Below are 18188 nucleotides of genomic sequence, written 5' to 3' on the forward strand. Positions count from 1 at the left end.
TTAGCTTGTTTAGATGTTACCGAGCTCTCAATTCAAGCTTGGCTTGAGTTTGGTTCGAGCTTGGTATGTTTTAGATGTTATCGAGCTCTCAATTCATGCTTATTTGATTGTTTGAAAATTTTAGTTGCTTGATTGATTATTGAACTTCATAATTTAAACTTATTTATTTATTTTATTATTTATTTAGTATATTGAAAAGAGTTTTATTAATGAATATGGTTCGTGAACATTGTTCGCGAACGTTGTTCACGAACATTATTCACGAACGTTAACGAGCTGAACATATATGTGTTCAACCTTGTTTGTTTAGTTTAACGAGTTGTTCAAGCTTGTTTATTTAATTAATCTTTTGTATATTGAACGAACATCAACAGGCTCTTATCAAGCCGAACACCAAGTTTGTTCACGAATTCTTGGTTCATTTACAGTCCTAATTACGGTCAAATCGGGGATGTGATCCGATCGTAATTGGTTGCGATTGCTCCCTGAGTTCACCGTCCTCTAAGGTTATAGTTTAGGTCGAGATGGGTGGTCGGAGGATGTCGACGGTGGGCAAGTGGCCAAGTAGCCTAGCGTTGAGCGAGGGCGGCCTCCAGGTGGCCTCCGACCACTCGTTCCGACCAAAACTATAACATGAGAGGGACGGTGAACCCAGTGAAGGATTGCAACCAATTCCAACCGGATCACGGTCACGATCCGACTATAATTATAAGTAATTTATCTCCTGATCTACTTTTTTTATAGATCAAGATATGCGCTCATTATAATTAACATGGATGGATATTATAACATCCACACATATGTCAATGTTCAATTCTTTGAACTCAATTAATGAATATGTAATTACAAGAATAAAATTAAAAATAGATTTATTTATTTAATATAAAATAAGAATAAAATAATGAGTGATGTTAATGTTAAAATGAACCTAATGAATTAATAATACGGACTTTATTATATTAATAAGTACATGGCATGCTAGTCTTATGTTTTAAAGAGATGATATATATTAACATTTAAACTAATATGGATGTCCTTATGCCAAATTGTTTTCAAGTAATCAGACAGAAGTAATATTTTTTTGATACCTTGTAGAGCTTCTAATTTAATGCAGAAACCTGCAAGAATATAGAGGTTGAAGTAATATGATATGTGATATTCCAGGACTCGGTTCATACGGTCCTTTTTTAAAACTATTGTCGTCAATTTATTCTTAATTTTTCGCTAAGCAAAAATCCTTTTTGGTTTTCAAGATATTCTTTCTTTTTGGTCTCTATATTTTCATGACATTGAATGTGTGAAAAAATTTCGTTTGAGAAGTGAAGGATAAGGACGAACCCTTGATTATGAATTTGGAATTATTTAGCTAAATATCAATTATATGCATCTGCATGAATCATAAAATAAATATGGTTCGCACCCACGGCTTGGCTGTGAGTTGATAAATGGTAAGTTGATTGTCATATGAATTTTTGGGATTAAATTTTAAGATTGATGGAGCATAAATCCTTATAATTTGTATAAACTCATCTCACATGCCACTTATCTTCTTTCTATAATTCGTATAAATTTATTTCACATTTCATTTATCTTCTCAGTTATCATGATTTACCTCTTCCGTGTTGGTCCTAGGACGAACTGACGAAAACATTGAGGAAAAATATATTCATCTTTTACCACATAAAATATTTCATTATGGTCAAAATGCGTGCAAAAATCATTCCTCTAATTGATTGTCAAAATGTAAAATCATAAATAAAATGTAAACCTCTAACAGACATGTAATTATGGTCTTTTTATATATTATTATTATTATTTTAAAGGACCTAATTGAATCAGTAAATTTAATTATCCTATTTACAAATATATCATATAGTTTGCAAAACATGAATTAACAATATTCATGATAGAGATAATACAAATTGATAATATTCACCTCAGCTATATTATTTAACCTATTATATAATTGCTTCACCTAATTTTATATTCCCATTAATATTTTTGAAAAATAATAGATACATTAAAAATATTTTTCTTTAAAGTTTGTAAATGTTTTGTTTATTAATTCAATTGCAATTGCTTTTTTAAAAACCAAATTAGAAATTCTCGATACTTTATTCTTAAATTATATTTAAAGAGATGTATTAATCCACCAACAAGGATATGTTTTTTTTAATTTCCGTCAAAAATGCCTTATTCAGAAAAAAGAAATACCGAAACAATAACGTGATGGTGATAATAAATATAAGGAAACAAAAGAGTTGGCGTTAAAATGTCAGTACACCACTTCCTCAATAATTTTGACTCTGGCCGTCGTGGAGATCACAAGTGACCTACACAAATATGAAGAAACAAACAGGCAGCAATTTGTTCAACTGATTGATAATCATTCATAAAATTATCTGATTGCGTGAAAGTTTTTCTTAGTAAGAGAAAACGAGAAAAAATCCTCAGTAAATAGCAATATATATATATATATATATATATATATATATTAAATTTCGCATGAATTCCGTCAGGGCACAAATCGAAGCCATTGGCTAACCAATGTCGAGAAGAGTTGAATTGTTTACACATCTCCATGGATTAGGCTTCAGATTTCTGAGGCAACAGACTCAGTGCACAGCTTAATGAATCAAGCTTCAATACAAAAGGAACTTATTAACCGTTACAATCTGAACAAATGCCCAGTTCAACATAAAGTGAACGAAATCCTGGTTCGCCTAATAAGCTCAATGCAGAGAAACTATAATATGAATGGTACAGATCGGGAAACTTCATCCCCGGAAATTTAGTGAAGCCGCCGTACTGTGAAATATAACAAAGTTTGTGAGACTAAAATAGTCATTCAACAATTCGTTGAGATAACCAGACTAGAAGAAGAAATCAAGGGCAAGGATCCTCACCTTCGACTGACAAGAAAGTATAAAGTTCCTTAAAGCATCCTTATTTATGAATTCAAAGAGACCCAGCATCTTCAGTACCCCGCCAACCCTATGTCAAAAACAGATTGTTAGTGAATATATTAAAATGATTGGCTTCTTTTCATACAAATGTAGGTGTGATTGTTCCCACCAAAATGCATAACATGTATCACTGGGTTTGTTCATTCTGCCTTGAAATCCTCCATCGCCTGATTGTCTCTGCAGTGGATGAAACTTAGGTTCAGGCTCTTTATATATTTTAGTTTTTTCTCTCAGTTTTTTTCATTGATTTGTCGATTTGAATGAAAATAAATATAAAGAAGACTGGAAATCATTCTTGGACTGCTGCGCTCTTCTATTAATAAAGGTCAGTTAGCCTTGATTTGCTATGTTACAGCAGATATTGATGAACAAAGACAAATAAAAAAAAAGGAAAATATAACACACAAATGAACCAATATTTGCCCAAAAAAGAGCAGGAAAATTAAGAAAATATGCTGTGGTATGTCCACATCTATGTAGAGGGATGTAACGTTGAGAAATAATACTAGGCAATCCTAGCAATTCTATACAATTGTGATTGAACATAAGGATTAGCAACATATTGGACCAACAGTCTCACTAGATTCCCTAAATAAGATTTCTTAAAAAGTATACGAAAGGTTTCATATGTACCTGTAGGAGCCATTCCACTAACAATGGCATATCTATAACTTCTTGGTTAGGAGAAATATCTTCTCCGATAAAACCCATCAGCTGGAGAGCTGCAACTGCACAAAAAGTCGCACCACCTGTATCACTAAAACAATAAGAAATTATGATCTCCCAACATGTGGGATACAATAAATTGCAAGTCTTGTAAAACAAGTTGAAAGACATACAAGTTATCATCACACAAATCATCATTTTAGAAGATATACTGATAATGAACCAGCGACTTAGCATACTAACCATGTGATTCTGAATCTGGAACCAGGCCAAAGCCACCATCATAGGACTGTCAACAATAATAAATAGAGTATAAAAAGAGAGAATTCATCAGGAGAAAGGGATATATACAGAAGATTGAAGTAAGCATTTATTTGTTCCATTGCATACCTGGCACCTAACTATATATTCCTTAGCCTTTTCTTTGTCCATTCCAGTCCAATTATCAAGCATAGAACAGATGGCCGCTAGAAAAGATAAACCCAGTTCTGATGACATAAGTTGTTGATTATAAAAGAAGAGAGAGCAAACTCACCAGCACAATACACAAAACGGAGATCTGTTTCTGCTCTAAAATGAATCGGCACAAAGCTGTGAAAGATTAGTTGAATCCTTAATGCATGAAATTTTAATTTTCACTTATTTGACTAATTGTATGTAAATCTGACATGAGATTTTGCTAAATGTAAATAAGATGATTGGGGATCATTTTTCATACAATATGCCTTATTATGATAATATATGGGCTGAGGTGATATCATGACAATAAAAATTAACATATATAGAACATAGAAAAATGATATTGTTTCATAATGACTGAAAAAAAATACCTAAAGGTAGTTCAGAAATTATCAGTGCTGAATCAGGAAGGAACCACACCAAATGGAATAGGGGAATTGAAGTGAATACAGTAAGTAGATTAAGAATAATTTCCTTCCTTTAATTCCACCTCTCAAATTGAAGATGCTAGTGTCTTCAGTTTGCACTGAGTACAAATGATGATTATCATATATCATATGTCTCCACATTACTGAAGCTAGATCATGGCATCAATACACATAATTCATGACATCAATAATCTTGTAATCATTATCAAATCTGACTTTGTTTATTCAAATCCCTGTTCAGAATTTAGCAAAGTTAACAAGAACCCTCCTATTATGTTTTTTTTTACCTTGACTTTGTATTTTGTTAAAATCCATGAAAATGCAGAAACAAAAATTTTGAATCAGCATTTACTTAAATCCATGAAACCACAGAAACAAAAGATTATGCTGCGGCATACATCAAGTGACAAACAAATGTAAGATTAATAGACTTTGTGTATCTCTTTCCATAAAGTAAATACACAAGGTTGAAGGTTAAGGTATCATCTATTCATCTCCAATTACATAACATATTGGGCAAGTTCCCCATGAGACAAAAGGATGACATTGCAGATATACCTCCCATCATGTTGTTGGAGTTTTCTCATTGATTTCAAGATTGCTTCAGGATTAATGTTTGATAAATTGTATCCAACCATCTTCAATATGGCAAGAGCACAATAAGTACTTGCTAAGTGACTACAATTCTTATTAGAAACCTGTCCAAGTAAAGGGAACATTAGACAGAAGAAAAATTGAGAAGTAGAACACCACTAATAGATTGTGCAATGGTTTCAACCTCACTAAAGCTGGAAGAGAATTGAGAAGATCTGGAACCACAGAAACCATAAAATTCTCCTGACCAAGCAAATGCTTACATTAAGTTTCACATATAGAGAGAAACAAACGACTTCATATAGCAAGTTGATTTATGGAACATTACCACTTTCCAAGTCAGTCTCTCTTATTGGATGCACTTGAAAGGACAACACCCAATTCGAAATTTGATTACTTTGCACCTAAATCATAAATCCCATATCCAAAAAAGTCAAGATAATATTTTAATATGATAATTAAGCTTCGAAAAGCTCTAGTGACAGTAGAAAATATTTCAAGGCCATTGATATACAAAATATTATCCCAATAACACAAGCAGCCATTATTAGCGGGCGCAAAAAAAATTATACAAAAATAAAAAGTATAGCAGAATATTTTAACCCGTGTCACGAAATATAGGGTAAAAAAAATAAATTGATCGTGGACATATCGTAATAAGATGAATTCTTAAGCCAAAAGAAGTTTTCCTTCATTTCGGAGCAGAAAAAAGAGGAATTCTAACAACAACGAGAATAAGGGCGGCGGAGAGTCACCCGATCAAGGGCGTTGAGGAGGTTGAGGCCAGAGATGGCGAAATAGGCGAGTGTGAGGCGGTTGATCTCTTGTGTCTCGTACTCCAAAGGGAGGCCATCAACAATCATCTCCAAGAATAGCAAGTGTCGCTCCCAATCGAACCGCAGTGGCGGCGGTGGATCCATGGCCACCTATCCCGCTTCCCCCAGGCAACAACAGATCGGAATTCCTTTGCCTCGTGTCCGTATTCTGATTTTATTTACTCACTTAATTAAAAGTTAATTATAAACTTATTTTCTATTTTTAAATAAATAGTGATATACAAATTTTATAATCCTAAATTATTAACAATATATTTAAAATAAAAATAAATAAATTTCAACTATTAAATTAATATTTAATTTAATATATATGGAAGACAATATTGTTAATTTGGAAAAAAAAAGTTTAAGATGAATTTGAAGTTGGGAGTCCCCTCAGAATTCTCTTTGAGTGGTGGAGTTTTCCCATAGAGGTTAAAAGAACTTATCTTCCATTCTTGAAAATTATGACGGTAAATAAACTTAAGTCAGAGTGCAGTTTTAGGATGTTCAAATTTATTTGATAAAATAATTAAATTAAATTGAGCTTAAAATGAAATAAATTTTTAAAATAATTATTTAATTTTGATTTGATTTATTTTTTAATGAGCTCGAGTTTATTTGAAATTTGACTTAAGATTGATTCATTTAAATATTATCGAACTCTAATTTAAGTTTGACTTGAACTTCATTCGAATTTGGTTCATTTAGATATTATCAAATTCTTAATTCAAGATCATTTAATTGTTTGAGATAATTCAAACTTATTTATTTATTTATTTATTTAACATATTGATAAGAGTTTTATTAATAAACATAATTCGTAAATATTATTCATAAATATTAACAAGCTAAACACATGCGTTCAAACTTATTTGTTTATTTTAACGAGTTGTTCAAACATATTTATTTAATTGATCTTGTGTATATTAAACGAATATAAATAAACTCTTACCAAATTTATTCACGATTATTTAATTCATTTACCGCCCCACTGCAAAACATTATATGCATTTGAATAATAAGAATATGGGCCTTGGCTACGAGCTCGCTATCGTTTTAGTTCAAGAAAAGGAAGAATTTGATTAATAAGAATTTATACATGTCTAGGAATAATTAATGATATTTCTCTCAGGAAAGAATAGGACGGATCAAGCAGGTTAATTATTCCTGTTTAACCAAGCAACAAAATCGGTCAGGCTGAGCCTTCAAATGATAAACAATCAAGCACCAGATCTTTGGCTCGTGCATGCATTGCACTATAGTAGTCAGAAAATAACACTGATTGATTGAAGCCACTTTTTCCTTTCTTTTTTTAATGAAGAATAACGCATTTATCCAACATCCATTGCTAGAAATAAGTTCGAGACTATTAAAAACAACCTAGTGAAGCAAGAAGTGTTACATAAATGTTTGAAGAGTAAAGATTGAGTTCTAAACCTCAATGAATTTACATCATGGTTCGATCATAATCAATGTTTACAGAGAATGGAACACATAAATATCTGGAGGTGCCTCCCAATGTACAAAATCAATGTAAAGCACTGTGAATTCTATTAACTGCTAAAGATACGGAATTAGAGAAACCAGAATCTGCTGGCATTGAAGGATGTAAAGCCAAGACTAATAGAAACTCTCTATTGGTTCCTCTTTTTCTTGTATAAATGTCGTAAGCTGGGTCAGGATCCCATCCATGTAAGACCGCTAAGAGTTTAAAGTCACCGAGACTGGGCTTCGAGGAGAATGTTTGTTGCTACATTTATGTCGTTTCTAGCCTGAATGAGTGCCTGCCTGGCAGCATTGGTCTCAAAGCCCATTGACACCAATGTCGTAATCGAAGACTCTGGTGGTTCTGGCATAAAATTTCCCACCGATCGATAGTTCCGCTGCATCAAAATCACATATATGTGCTGGTGAACATCTAAATCAGGTGCACTTGGGTAAAAAGTTTACCCTTTATTACAAAAAAAAAAAATATATCCCAAAGAAAGAAGAATGCAGATAGGCTTGCCTGAACTCGATGGTCTATGCTAGATATATATGCATTTCTTCTGATATTGGCACTCGACGGGGATGAACTTGGAGAAGATAAAAATAACCATGAAAATAGTGACGTTAACTTCTTTGGGAACTGCACAGGATTAAGAAACTGTCATAACATAATAGAGAACAAAAAATGCTAGATAATTGCAAACATAGAAGATGAGGAAGTAGAAAATCTTATGATTTCCCACTATCAAATATTGATAAGAGAGGATCTTGTTTCCATACCCTTTAAGGGAGAGTGAATTTTATATACCTGGCACACCTTACTATGCTCCATTTGTATAATCTGCTTAGTTATAGTTAAAGATTTTATAAATTTTAACCCACTTTGTGATGATATTTAACTGAGAAATGCTTTCAAGTAAAATGTGTTGCTGGTTTAGTCTGAACCTGGTTTAATAATGGTTTTGCACTGGGTGGTATGCATGCTACAATTACACACCAATCAGTCAAAAGCCTGATTTTCTCTTTTTTCGCTAATGAGATCAGAATGGAAAAGAATTAGCTGTAATATGGCAATTCTATAGATTTCTTATTATAGATGAGTGGCTTGGCAGATAAATGGAATCAGTTCAACAGCCAACAAACAGAAAGTGAAGATTATGCATTTTGATAATGAGCTATAGTAGGAATTAGCTGCAACCAAGTTAATCACAATTAGAAAAAATAATTACTAATTTGACTGCAATCAAACACGCTGAGAAATTGGATAATCCTACAATTTGACTATTCCAAAAAATTTCACGTGATCAGCTTATTCCAAACACACTTTTTCACATAACACTATTTCTAAGAAAAACAACACAAAAACATTAATGAATTAAGTCCTCTTGGCCAAAAGGTGAGTAGGTCATTTGCATCCTTTTCTGCATTTCGGTTTTCAGTATACCATGGATTAGTATCTTAAGCAAGGTCTTGAACCAGAAAAATATTTCTGATCTTTAGCATGACATACCTTGGCAGATTTTGTCTATCCTTTATCCTTAACTATTTCAATTCAATCAATGCTCTTTTTTATATTCCCTTTAATACCAGTATTTATAAATTATAATTTACTTTTTGTCAATCATGATATCATAGTTGCCACCCTAATGAATATTATTCTATTCAATCAGTATGCCTGCCAGATACATAGAATTATACCTGCAGCTAGTTCCACTCATCGATTTTTTCTCCAAATGGTAATTTATTGTATTCGTTTGCAAAAAGGATATCATATATAACAAGGTAAATCCTCCATTTACATACAAATATAAGTACTTCCAAAAAAGGTATCTCACAAATACCCTCCCACAAAAGCTAGCTAACAACCAAGGGATGAACCATTCAATTCTTTCAACCTGATCTATTGTCTTCTGTAGTTGTGCTTGCAGAAACTATATAACAGGTTTCCGAATATAAGATGACTGTTTCTAAATTCTAAGGACGTGCACATCATTGGTTAATAGTAGGAAACTGAGTCTATGCAATCTTGCCTAGCTTATTTCCTTCTATACTAAAGGTCATAAGATCGTATGTGCACATGTGCACCCCATATTAACCATATCCCAGCAATGGGAAAGCCCACATGCTAACCATCCAGACTGAACACTTATGTTTTAGCAGCTTACTTGAGGAACTTAGTTTTGCACCAAGAAGCTGAGTCCAACACAAACAGAGCATATATTTGAGAAAAGATACAGAAACCAACGTAGAAGCAGAAAATTCAAAGTGTGCAAGTGGATCCACATAAGTCAATCTAAAGTGAAAATTTTGATAACCTTTAGTTTGCGGATGCAAAATATATTGGCTCGGAAAAGAAAACCAGTAAGAAGACCGCATATGGCTGGTATAAACGACCTTCTCCAGGCAGATAAAACAAGCTGGAGAAAAGACACAAGTTGAGATGCAGCAGCACCAGAGATATGTGAAAGAGGGAGAGGTTAAGAAAAAAAGTTAAACCTGAAAACCAGCAAAGTATATGGCTGACTTGTTACTGAAGTTCAGTCCAAGCATACGGAATCGTGAAGTAACAGGGATGTCAAAATAAAAAGGTACAAAGGCGGCAAATATAAGACCATAAGGTCCAGATGCAAGAACTTGAGAATCTGCGAGAAATAGCAAATAAGCACTGAATAGGAATTAAAATGTGAAACAAAAAAACGCTTGACATGATAGAAGTATTTTTCCATAGTCCACCCAAACAATCAATAATTAAAGATATCCCTATCCACAATCTCACTTCTGTTTTCACTTTTTATCCGTTAGTTGTTAATTGTCTAACACTGTGGCCCATATAACATTGTTGGCCATCAAGGAAGTTATAGAAACCATGAAGTTTACTTGAATATCGCCAATAAATTCAATTTAACTCTCTATCCATCAAAGTAATTGTATATTAACTGTATCATAAGTTTTCCCCAAGTCATTGAAAAGCATGTGCAAATCCTATTTTTCTTGATATTTTATCTGTTGAAACTGACTAGCTTACTCCTTATTCCAAAATCTTAAATTGTTACTTGTTAGAAAAAGGAATAATCTATGCAATTTTCATCTCATGCTAATTCATAGACCAACTTAATCAGGGGCACAGTGCCACAATCAACAGTGCCACAATCAGAACATAAGGCTTCTTTTAATTATTTTGGTTATAAATTAGGACAAAAAGCTTTGACTCCATATTAAAAATGACTAGCCATAAAAAAGTGAAATAATGGGCATAACCCATTCAATGAGAAAGGTTAACGCAACCTAAGAAGTGCTTGTACGTAACCACATGGAACTATGGAGCAATATTACTGCTCCCAAAGTAATTTACTAGTCAATGCAAGCTTCAAAGCATTTTACTACTCAACAATCCCATGATCCATGGGCTATTGGTGCAATCCTAGTAATGATACCATTCAAAATCGAACAGAAAATGATTACTTGTCCCAAAATATTGATCTTTTAGGAATGGTATCAATCTACACAATGAAATTGTTAGTATTTTCCATTAATTATCAGAAAAATTCTTTCCATTTTTTTTTTCCAGTTTCTACTTCATGTAGATTAAACCAACCATTTCTTCCTTTATGCATATAACATCATAATTGTAAAATTACATCTAATTTATTAGTCATCTTTATTCATATTTTAGGAAGAACAAATCAAGAATCAACTCAATTAGTTATTGGTACAATCAGTAACCAAGTTTAGTATATATCAATCAAACAATGTAATATTTTCAATATTTCTTTTATTTGTTATAGAATTGTAGTTAATTCCTCATCATGATCAGTAATATCAGTTCTACAGTTGAATAAGATCAGAAGGTCAATGATATCAAGATGATGGAAGGTTAGTATATTAGAAAGGCATCCCTGTCATGGTCAAGAGTTCCAACTAGCCTATCCACATGGATATAAAATTTTGCATCAGCTTCAGAGTTCTGAATATTCAATACCTTTTAGGAGACCCAAACCCGCAATTTGGAAAAATGTTGAAGCTACTAAACTGAACAGAACAAAAACCTGCATGTTTTAACGACTATAGAGTGAGCAACAAAGCCCAAAGATAAAACTGTAATCAACTTAGATTCACTCGTGAATGTGAACAGGAATATATGGATACAAATTACAAGTAATAGATCTGGTCAGAAGAATACGACAACATAGACCTGTCTACTATTTAATAAGTATAAGTGGAATACTAAACAACAACTACTATATGGAGAAGACATAAAAGTCACAACTTACCGAGTACTTGTTAGAACCTATCTGCCTCTCAAAGACTCTGAAATAATATATCAGATACAATCCAATTATCAGTTCTGGAGAGGATGAAAATGCAAATATTGATGGAACAGTCTTCCAAAGACCATGGTTCTGAGTAATATCCTGAATACAAGAGATATCTGATAGCATAACAGTGGCGTCCAGATAAAGCAAGATAACTATTCTAACTAGTAACTAGTCTAAACAACAAGTATTAAGTATAAAATCATGCATATCATGTTAAATTATATCAAATAGAGAACATAAATCAAATGATGTATATAACCAAGAATTTCAACTAATAGATGCAAAATGATAATACAGCTTTTCTGAGATATATTTACCATCTGGAAAAAAGGGGGAACATATGATTCATAACTCACAAGGAAGCAAGAGGCACTCAAACACTATACTAAGATGTGTTGGATCAACAACAGACATTAAGCTTCTATGATTACAAGCAAAGATGCCAAAGAGACAGCTGAAAGTGGTCTCAATCCATACATAGTGGAAAATAGACTAGGGTTTTATGTTGCAAATATCTTCATTTAGCTTAAAGAAATCATCTTTACTATGTAGATTCAGGGCATGGTGTGATTCTATGGAGTAGATGGTCAAAATAATTTAATACACCTAATTTAATTAAGTTCAAACCAATAAGACATTGGAACCTGTGCAACTTGAGCTGAAATATCTCAAGTTCAGAGACATAAACCAAACCCGTCTCAGACAATATCCCTCTCTCATTTGTGAAAAAAAAACCAATCAAGCTTGTAGATAAGTTCCGTTTTCCCCAATAACACAGATGGAGAAATACCAACACTTTACCCACGTTAATTCCTAAATTCAAGAAACGAAGCTAAGAGCTCCAATTTTCCAGAGTTGAATTTGATGCTGGAACCGGAAATGAGTTCGAGTATAACCCAATCGAACATATTTTCGCGAGAGAGGAGATGCATTGGAACCTGATACGACAATCCGATGCTGCGAGAACGGCCGCGAAGGCCATATGTTACGGTGATGATGGCGCTAGAGATCACTAGGGCACGCGTGACCGGCGCATTGTCTGCATACAAGAAACAATCTCAAGAAGAAATTGAACAAGGGTTTCAAGTAGCAAAGGGGAAAAGGACTTATGTAGGGTTGGTAGAATCACAGAGTCGAAGAGAGAAGCTTACGAAATCCGGATGGTCCTCCGTGCATCATAGATCGCTAAGGCAGAGAGACGGAAGAAATCGATCTGTCTGTGCTTCGTTCTCACGGCACTGGAAGAGGGAGAAGGTCGTCGTCGCGGAAGTAACGAGATAGAACCGGAGTTGCATCAATCGGTTATTAAATAGGGACGACTAATTGGCCATCGGTAAGGCATCCTTATTAGGGAATATTTAAAGGTATATTTTTCTAAAAATCTTCTATCTCAAATATTTTTATTGGGAAGGATATTACGGTTGATATAGTCATATAGAGTGATTCCTGATTTTTTTCTACCTTTATTTTTTTATAAAAATAATTATATATATATATATATATATATATATAGTCATATAGAGTTATTCCTGATTTTTCTCTACCTTTATTTTTTTATAAAAATAATTATATATATATATATTTATATATATATATATATATATATATATATATATATATATATATATATATATATATATATAAAAGGATAAGAAATTAATATTAGTAAGTTATTCGAGTTATTCTTCTCTACCTTTATTTTTTATAAAAATAATTATATATATATATATATATATATTTATATATATATATATATATATATTTATATATATATATATTTTTATATATATATATATATATAAAAGGATATTACGGTTGATATAGTCATATAGAGTTATTCCTGAATTTTCTCTCCCTTTATTTTTTTTATAAAAATAATTTTATATATATATATATAATAGTAAGATGTGTCTTATAAATATTTAGTTTATGAGATATTTAATTAAAAGATTTATGGTATTTAAAGAATCAAATATTTAATTGATGATTAATATCGTAAATATTTGGAGAAATATTTGATAGTACCGTAGAGGCTCAACTCAGTCAAAACGACGCCCCGGAATTTAGCTCGTGGATGAGAATTTATGGTCCAATTGCCAATTACTTTGCGGTGATAAATTCATTTTTTTCCCATTAAAAATTGGATAATTGAACTTTTGCTTTTACATTCTAATAATAAAAAACAGATTGAAAATCAAATTAGAAAAGCATCGGGTCACTAATTTACTGAAAGCAAATGGGATTACTTAAATCTCATATTGCAGGAAGGCAACTCAAGGTTGAGCAACTGGTTAGGCCAGGATCATTAAAGGAACATAAGACTATGATTTGATCCCATTTTAAAGTGATGAAAATGGACCATCGGTGATGTGGTGCGTAGATGGACTAGCTCTGAGAATCCTGAAAAAAGAAGGAAACCATCAATAAGCCGGCTAGAGGAATCCTTGTCGCAACTACTCCAACGATCAAGTCAAAAATCGATGGTGATGCAAAGCAAATAGGAGTAAGTAGAAGAAGAAGATGCATAAATATGCATGTACACATACCTTGCCAATGGAGGACCTCTTTTATAATATCTCTCACAATCTCCGCATTGTTGAGACATTATCCTTCAATCAGTCAATCTGTCGCATCAACATTCTTATACTATATCCATCAATCACATTGACATATAGATGATGTAAGTAATTGACATATAGATGATGTAAGTATCCGTGCATAAGCATGATCCTCGGACAAACTCATATGTTGTGGTAATGGCCATAAGTGAGCTTTTGGTCCGTGAGACCTTTTTGGCTGCTAACTCTGTGGGCTTCTTACAGAGCCCAATTATATATATGGCCTAACTGGCAATAGCAATATCTCAAAGGAAACAGGGTTGTAGTGGCCCTCTAATCGGTCAGGTCGACCAAAGAAGTTGGAGCAAAGAAACAAGAAAATTAGGTCAACATCGGTGTTCCTGTCTGAAAGCGGAGAAGATGGCAGATTAGGGATGTGGCTGGAAGTTTGATGAAGCAAAGACTCTATGTGGTCATACAACACAGAAGCGTAGTGCTGGGTAGAGAAGGAGTTCCCGACGTTGGTTTTCTGACGCTCAAGTCAGTTTTCGGTGATGTGAATAATAATGAAAAATTGTAGCAAAGGTATGTAAAATAACGAAATTGCGCATACCTCCGTCTATAGATGAGAACCCCTTTTTATAGTATCATTGTAGTATCTATGCACGTATTTCAAAGAGTGCGCACATTTTCCTAAGCATCCTATGAAAAGATAAGTAAAAAATATCCCTGACATCTTTCTTTAAATGAACATGCATATCTCTGATACGACAGAATGAAAACTTCCAAAGTACAATTTGCCTGCCGAACATGCTCTATTATCAGTGGCACAAACGTTCAAAAGAGTACGAGGAGATATATGAGTGGGTCCCGTTATAGGCCGACCAGTGTCGCTGGGCCGGGACACCTCTGCTCGATTGTGTTGAACAACACAACCTCTCTCACTTATCTTTTTCATAGTCGAAGGGTTGTATCTCTCCCCAATGGACACGTGGCTGGCTCAGCCGGGACAATGGTTGGGGGATGTAGTGTCCGTTTGTCTCTTAGCTTTATGCTGTCGATTCGGTCATAATTGACCTGTTCGGTCGATCCATGGCCAATGTCTTTTTGCCTTCCTTAACTTTGACATCCATGTCAACTGATTTTCCTTACTTTAACCTATCTTTGGTGGGGCCCCTCTTCATCACTATATCAATCGAGAATGGGGCCAATGGACAATTTGTCCGATTGGCAAGGTCGATCAGGAGTGAGGGAGCTAGGTCCCTAGTGAATCTACTTCGTGCCAGCAGTGGAGTTCACATAGAACCTCTCTAATCGGCCATGGGATTAGAGAGCTCGGTTTCTAGTAAGTCTAGTTCGAGCCGGGAATGAGATTCACAAGGAACCTATTCGATCGGCAGGGCCGATCGGGGATGAGAGAGTTGGTCCCTAGTAAGTCCGGTTCAAGTTAGGAATGAGGTTCACAGGGAACCTATCCGATCGCCCTTGCCGATTGGGGATGAGGGAGTTGGGTCCCTAATAAGTCCAGACCAAATCGAAAATAAGGTCCACATGGGGCCTATTTGATCGATAGAGAATGGGGACCCTATAGGCCAGCTATTCGACTTTCTATCCCACTGTGAACTTTAACTACTATCTGCATAAGTTTATTGCCCCCTTTTCCTATAGGTCGGCCCTTTTCCCATTCACCATATCATGATCAAATGCAGGAGCATGGTGGATAATACACACACTTATGTTCTAATATGGTGGGTCCCATTATAGGTCGACTAGTGTCGCTCGGCCGGGACACCTCTGCTCGGTTGTGCTGAACAACACAACCTCTTTCACTTATCTTTTCCGTAGTAGAAGGGTTGTATCTCTTCTCCCCAATGGACACGTGGCTGGCTCAGCCGGGACAATGGTCGGGGGATGTAGTGTCTGTTTGTCTCTTAGCTTTATGTTGTCGATTCGGTCATAATTGACCTGTTCGATCGATCCATGGCCAGTGTCTTTTTACCTTCCTTGACTTTGACATCCATGTCAGTTGGTTTTCCTTACTTTGACCTGTCTTTGGTGGTGCCCCTCTTCATCACTGTATCAACCGAGAATGGGACCCATGGGGAATCTGTTCGATTGGCAAGTTCGATCAGGAGTGAGGGAGCTAGGTCCCTAGTGAATCTACTTTGTGCCAGCAGTGGAGTTCACATAGAACCTCTCTGATCGACCATGGGATTAGAGAGCACGGTTTCTAGTAAGTCTAGTTCGAACCGAGAATGAGATTCACAGGGAACCTATTCGATCGGCAGGGTCGATCGGGGATGAGAGAGTTGGTCCCTAGTAAGTCCAGTTCAAGTTAGGAATGAGGTTCACAGGGAACCTATCCGATTGGCCTTGCCGATTGGGGATGAGGGAGTTGGGTCCCTAATAAGTCTGGTCCAAACCGAAAATAGGGTCCACATGGGACCTATTTGATGGATAGAGAATGGGGACCCTATAGGCCAACTATTTGACTTTCTATCCCACTGTGAACTTTAACTACTATATGCATAAGTTCATTGACCCCTTTCCTATGTAGGAGTATTGTGGACTTTAACTGCTATCTGCATATTAGCGCCCTTTCTCCATTCACCATATCATGATCAAATGCAGGAGCATGGTGGATAATACGCACACTTAGGTTCTAATCAGGTTTGTTCTTTGAACCCAATTTAATTTTAAAAGAAGAAAAGAACCTTTAGGTGTCGGTCGGGACCAGTAGTGTCTTACTAGGGTCGTTTATTTCTCAGACTACAATGGCTGACCGTGATTCCCACCAAGCACTGGTGGTCACGGCAAACTGAGTAGCACCCGATTGCTATCACGAGCTCTCCGCCGAGCAAAAGTTGCACGATAGAAGAGGATGGAACACAAGTGTGACCGGTTCGACCTGCACAGGAGTTAACATGGTTCAGTGCAATCCGAACACTGGATTTGCACCCTTTGCGCATCCATGAGTGAGAGAAAATCTCTCTCCATGCATTTGTTCACATTCTCAATGCATATGAATCAATATAAACTAACCAACATATCTTGAAACTTCCAATGTGAGACTAAGGTTCATTCACAATGAAACTTCTATTTTTTTCCACCTCTTCTCCATTCACATATATTCAACACTTTTATCATTATTGATTCAAGGCCTTCAACATACTTCCTCGCACCAAATCCAAATTGCTCTCAGAGAAATTATAGGATAAAGAATAGCTCGCCTTGGTCCATGGAATGTGATATCATCGCCTCTTTCTGTGTAATGAAGTTCAGCAGCCCCCATGGCTTGGAGTCCAGATTGAGTTAGTAATAAATTGTGGTTCGTTTGCCTCTTTCCAAGTGTGTAGGTTGGTGGGCGTTGAAGGGATAAGATGGCATCCTGAATATTGCCAGCTTTTCTTTCACCAGAAAGTCTTTCTTGGAGTTCTAGTGCATTCAAGTAGTTCGCAATCCCAAATTTGTAGGCCTTGATGGTCCATTGTAGGTTCATTTGATACAACCTAAGTTGGATGCGAACAAGTGCAGCTTTAGTTTAAGAGCTCAAGGAAACAGACTGAAACAAAAATTGGAAGTCTTTGCAGGGCATGCATTTAAAAGAAAATGGAATGATAAACTAAGTCACCAATGATAAGATGGAAAAGCATTATAACACACCATACATTTTCAATAAAGTACCATATGGCAAGGAACGAAATAGGAGAACAAAAAAAAAATCCAAGAATTGTAGCAAATGGCAAGAATTGTGGATTATCATCGAACAACATTAGCAAACAGAAGCTTTACAATTCCTTGCAAACAAGGGAAAGGAATTGTAGCTTGCATTGTCGGTTGCAAATGATATACAATTGAAGATGTACAGCATCTTTCACAACCTTCAAATGGGTAG

The 18188-nt window shown here is 34.9% G+C and overlaps 2 protein-coding genes and 1 pseudogene across 3 annotated transcripts; all 3 read right to left on the reverse strand.

Moving 5' to 3' along the window:
- The window catches only part of LOC122013503, a 73991-nt pseudogene extending 56199 nt beyond the window's left edge, over positions 1 to 17792 (reverse strand).
- Positions 2511 to 6088, reverse strand: LOC122017538 (geranylgeranyl transferase type-1 subunit beta-like). Of its 2 annotated transcripts, XM_042575184.1 has the most exons (11): positions 5869 to 6088; positions 5442 to 5517; positions 5298 to 5356; positions 5078 to 5217; positions 4168 to 4223; positions 4023 to 4099; positions 3876 to 3921; positions 3600 to 3715; positions 3076 to 3143; positions 2907 to 2994; positions 2511 to 2808 (listed from the first exon to the last, which is right to left on the reverse strand). In XM_042575184.1, the coding sequence occupies exons 1-11, from the start codon at positions 6031 to 6033 to the stop codon at positions 2662 to 2664; spliced, it is 1038 nt and encodes a 345-aa protein (XP_042431118.1). In that variant the 5' UTR covers positions 6034 to 6088; the 3' UTR covers positions 2511 to 2661. The 2 variants fall into 2 exon arrangements, 1 of the variants encoding a protein (XP_042431118.1); XR_006121391.1 differs by having other exon boundaries at positions 3600 to 3723; positions 4168 to 5217; positions 5869 to 6078.
- LOC122017540 (rhomboid-like protein 20) lies at positions 7341 to 13055 on the reverse strand. The gene is made up of 8 exons (XM_042575186.1): positions 12887 to 13055; positions 12674 to 12774; positions 11691 to 11831; positions 11399 to 11465; positions 9916 to 10061; positions 9735 to 9836; positions 7940 to 8059; positions 7341 to 7814 (listed from the first exon to the last, which is right to left on the reverse strand). Exons 1-8 carry the CDS (start codon positions 12912 to 12914, stop codon positions 7647 to 7649), a joined length of 873 nt encoding a protein of 290 aa, XP_042431120.1. The 5' UTR covers positions 12915 to 13055; the 3' UTR covers positions 7341 to 7646.
- Positions 17793 to 18188: the final 396 nt, after the last annotated feature.

The sequence above is a fragment of the Zingiber officinale genome, chromosome 8B (assembly GCF_018446385.1).
Source record: "Zingiber officinale cultivar Zhangliang chromosome 8B, Zo_v1.1, whole genome shotgun sequence".
Classification (NCBI taxonomy): Eukaryota; Viridiplantae; Streptophyta; class Magnoliopsida; order Zingiberales; family Zingiberaceae; genus Zingiber; species Zingiber officinale.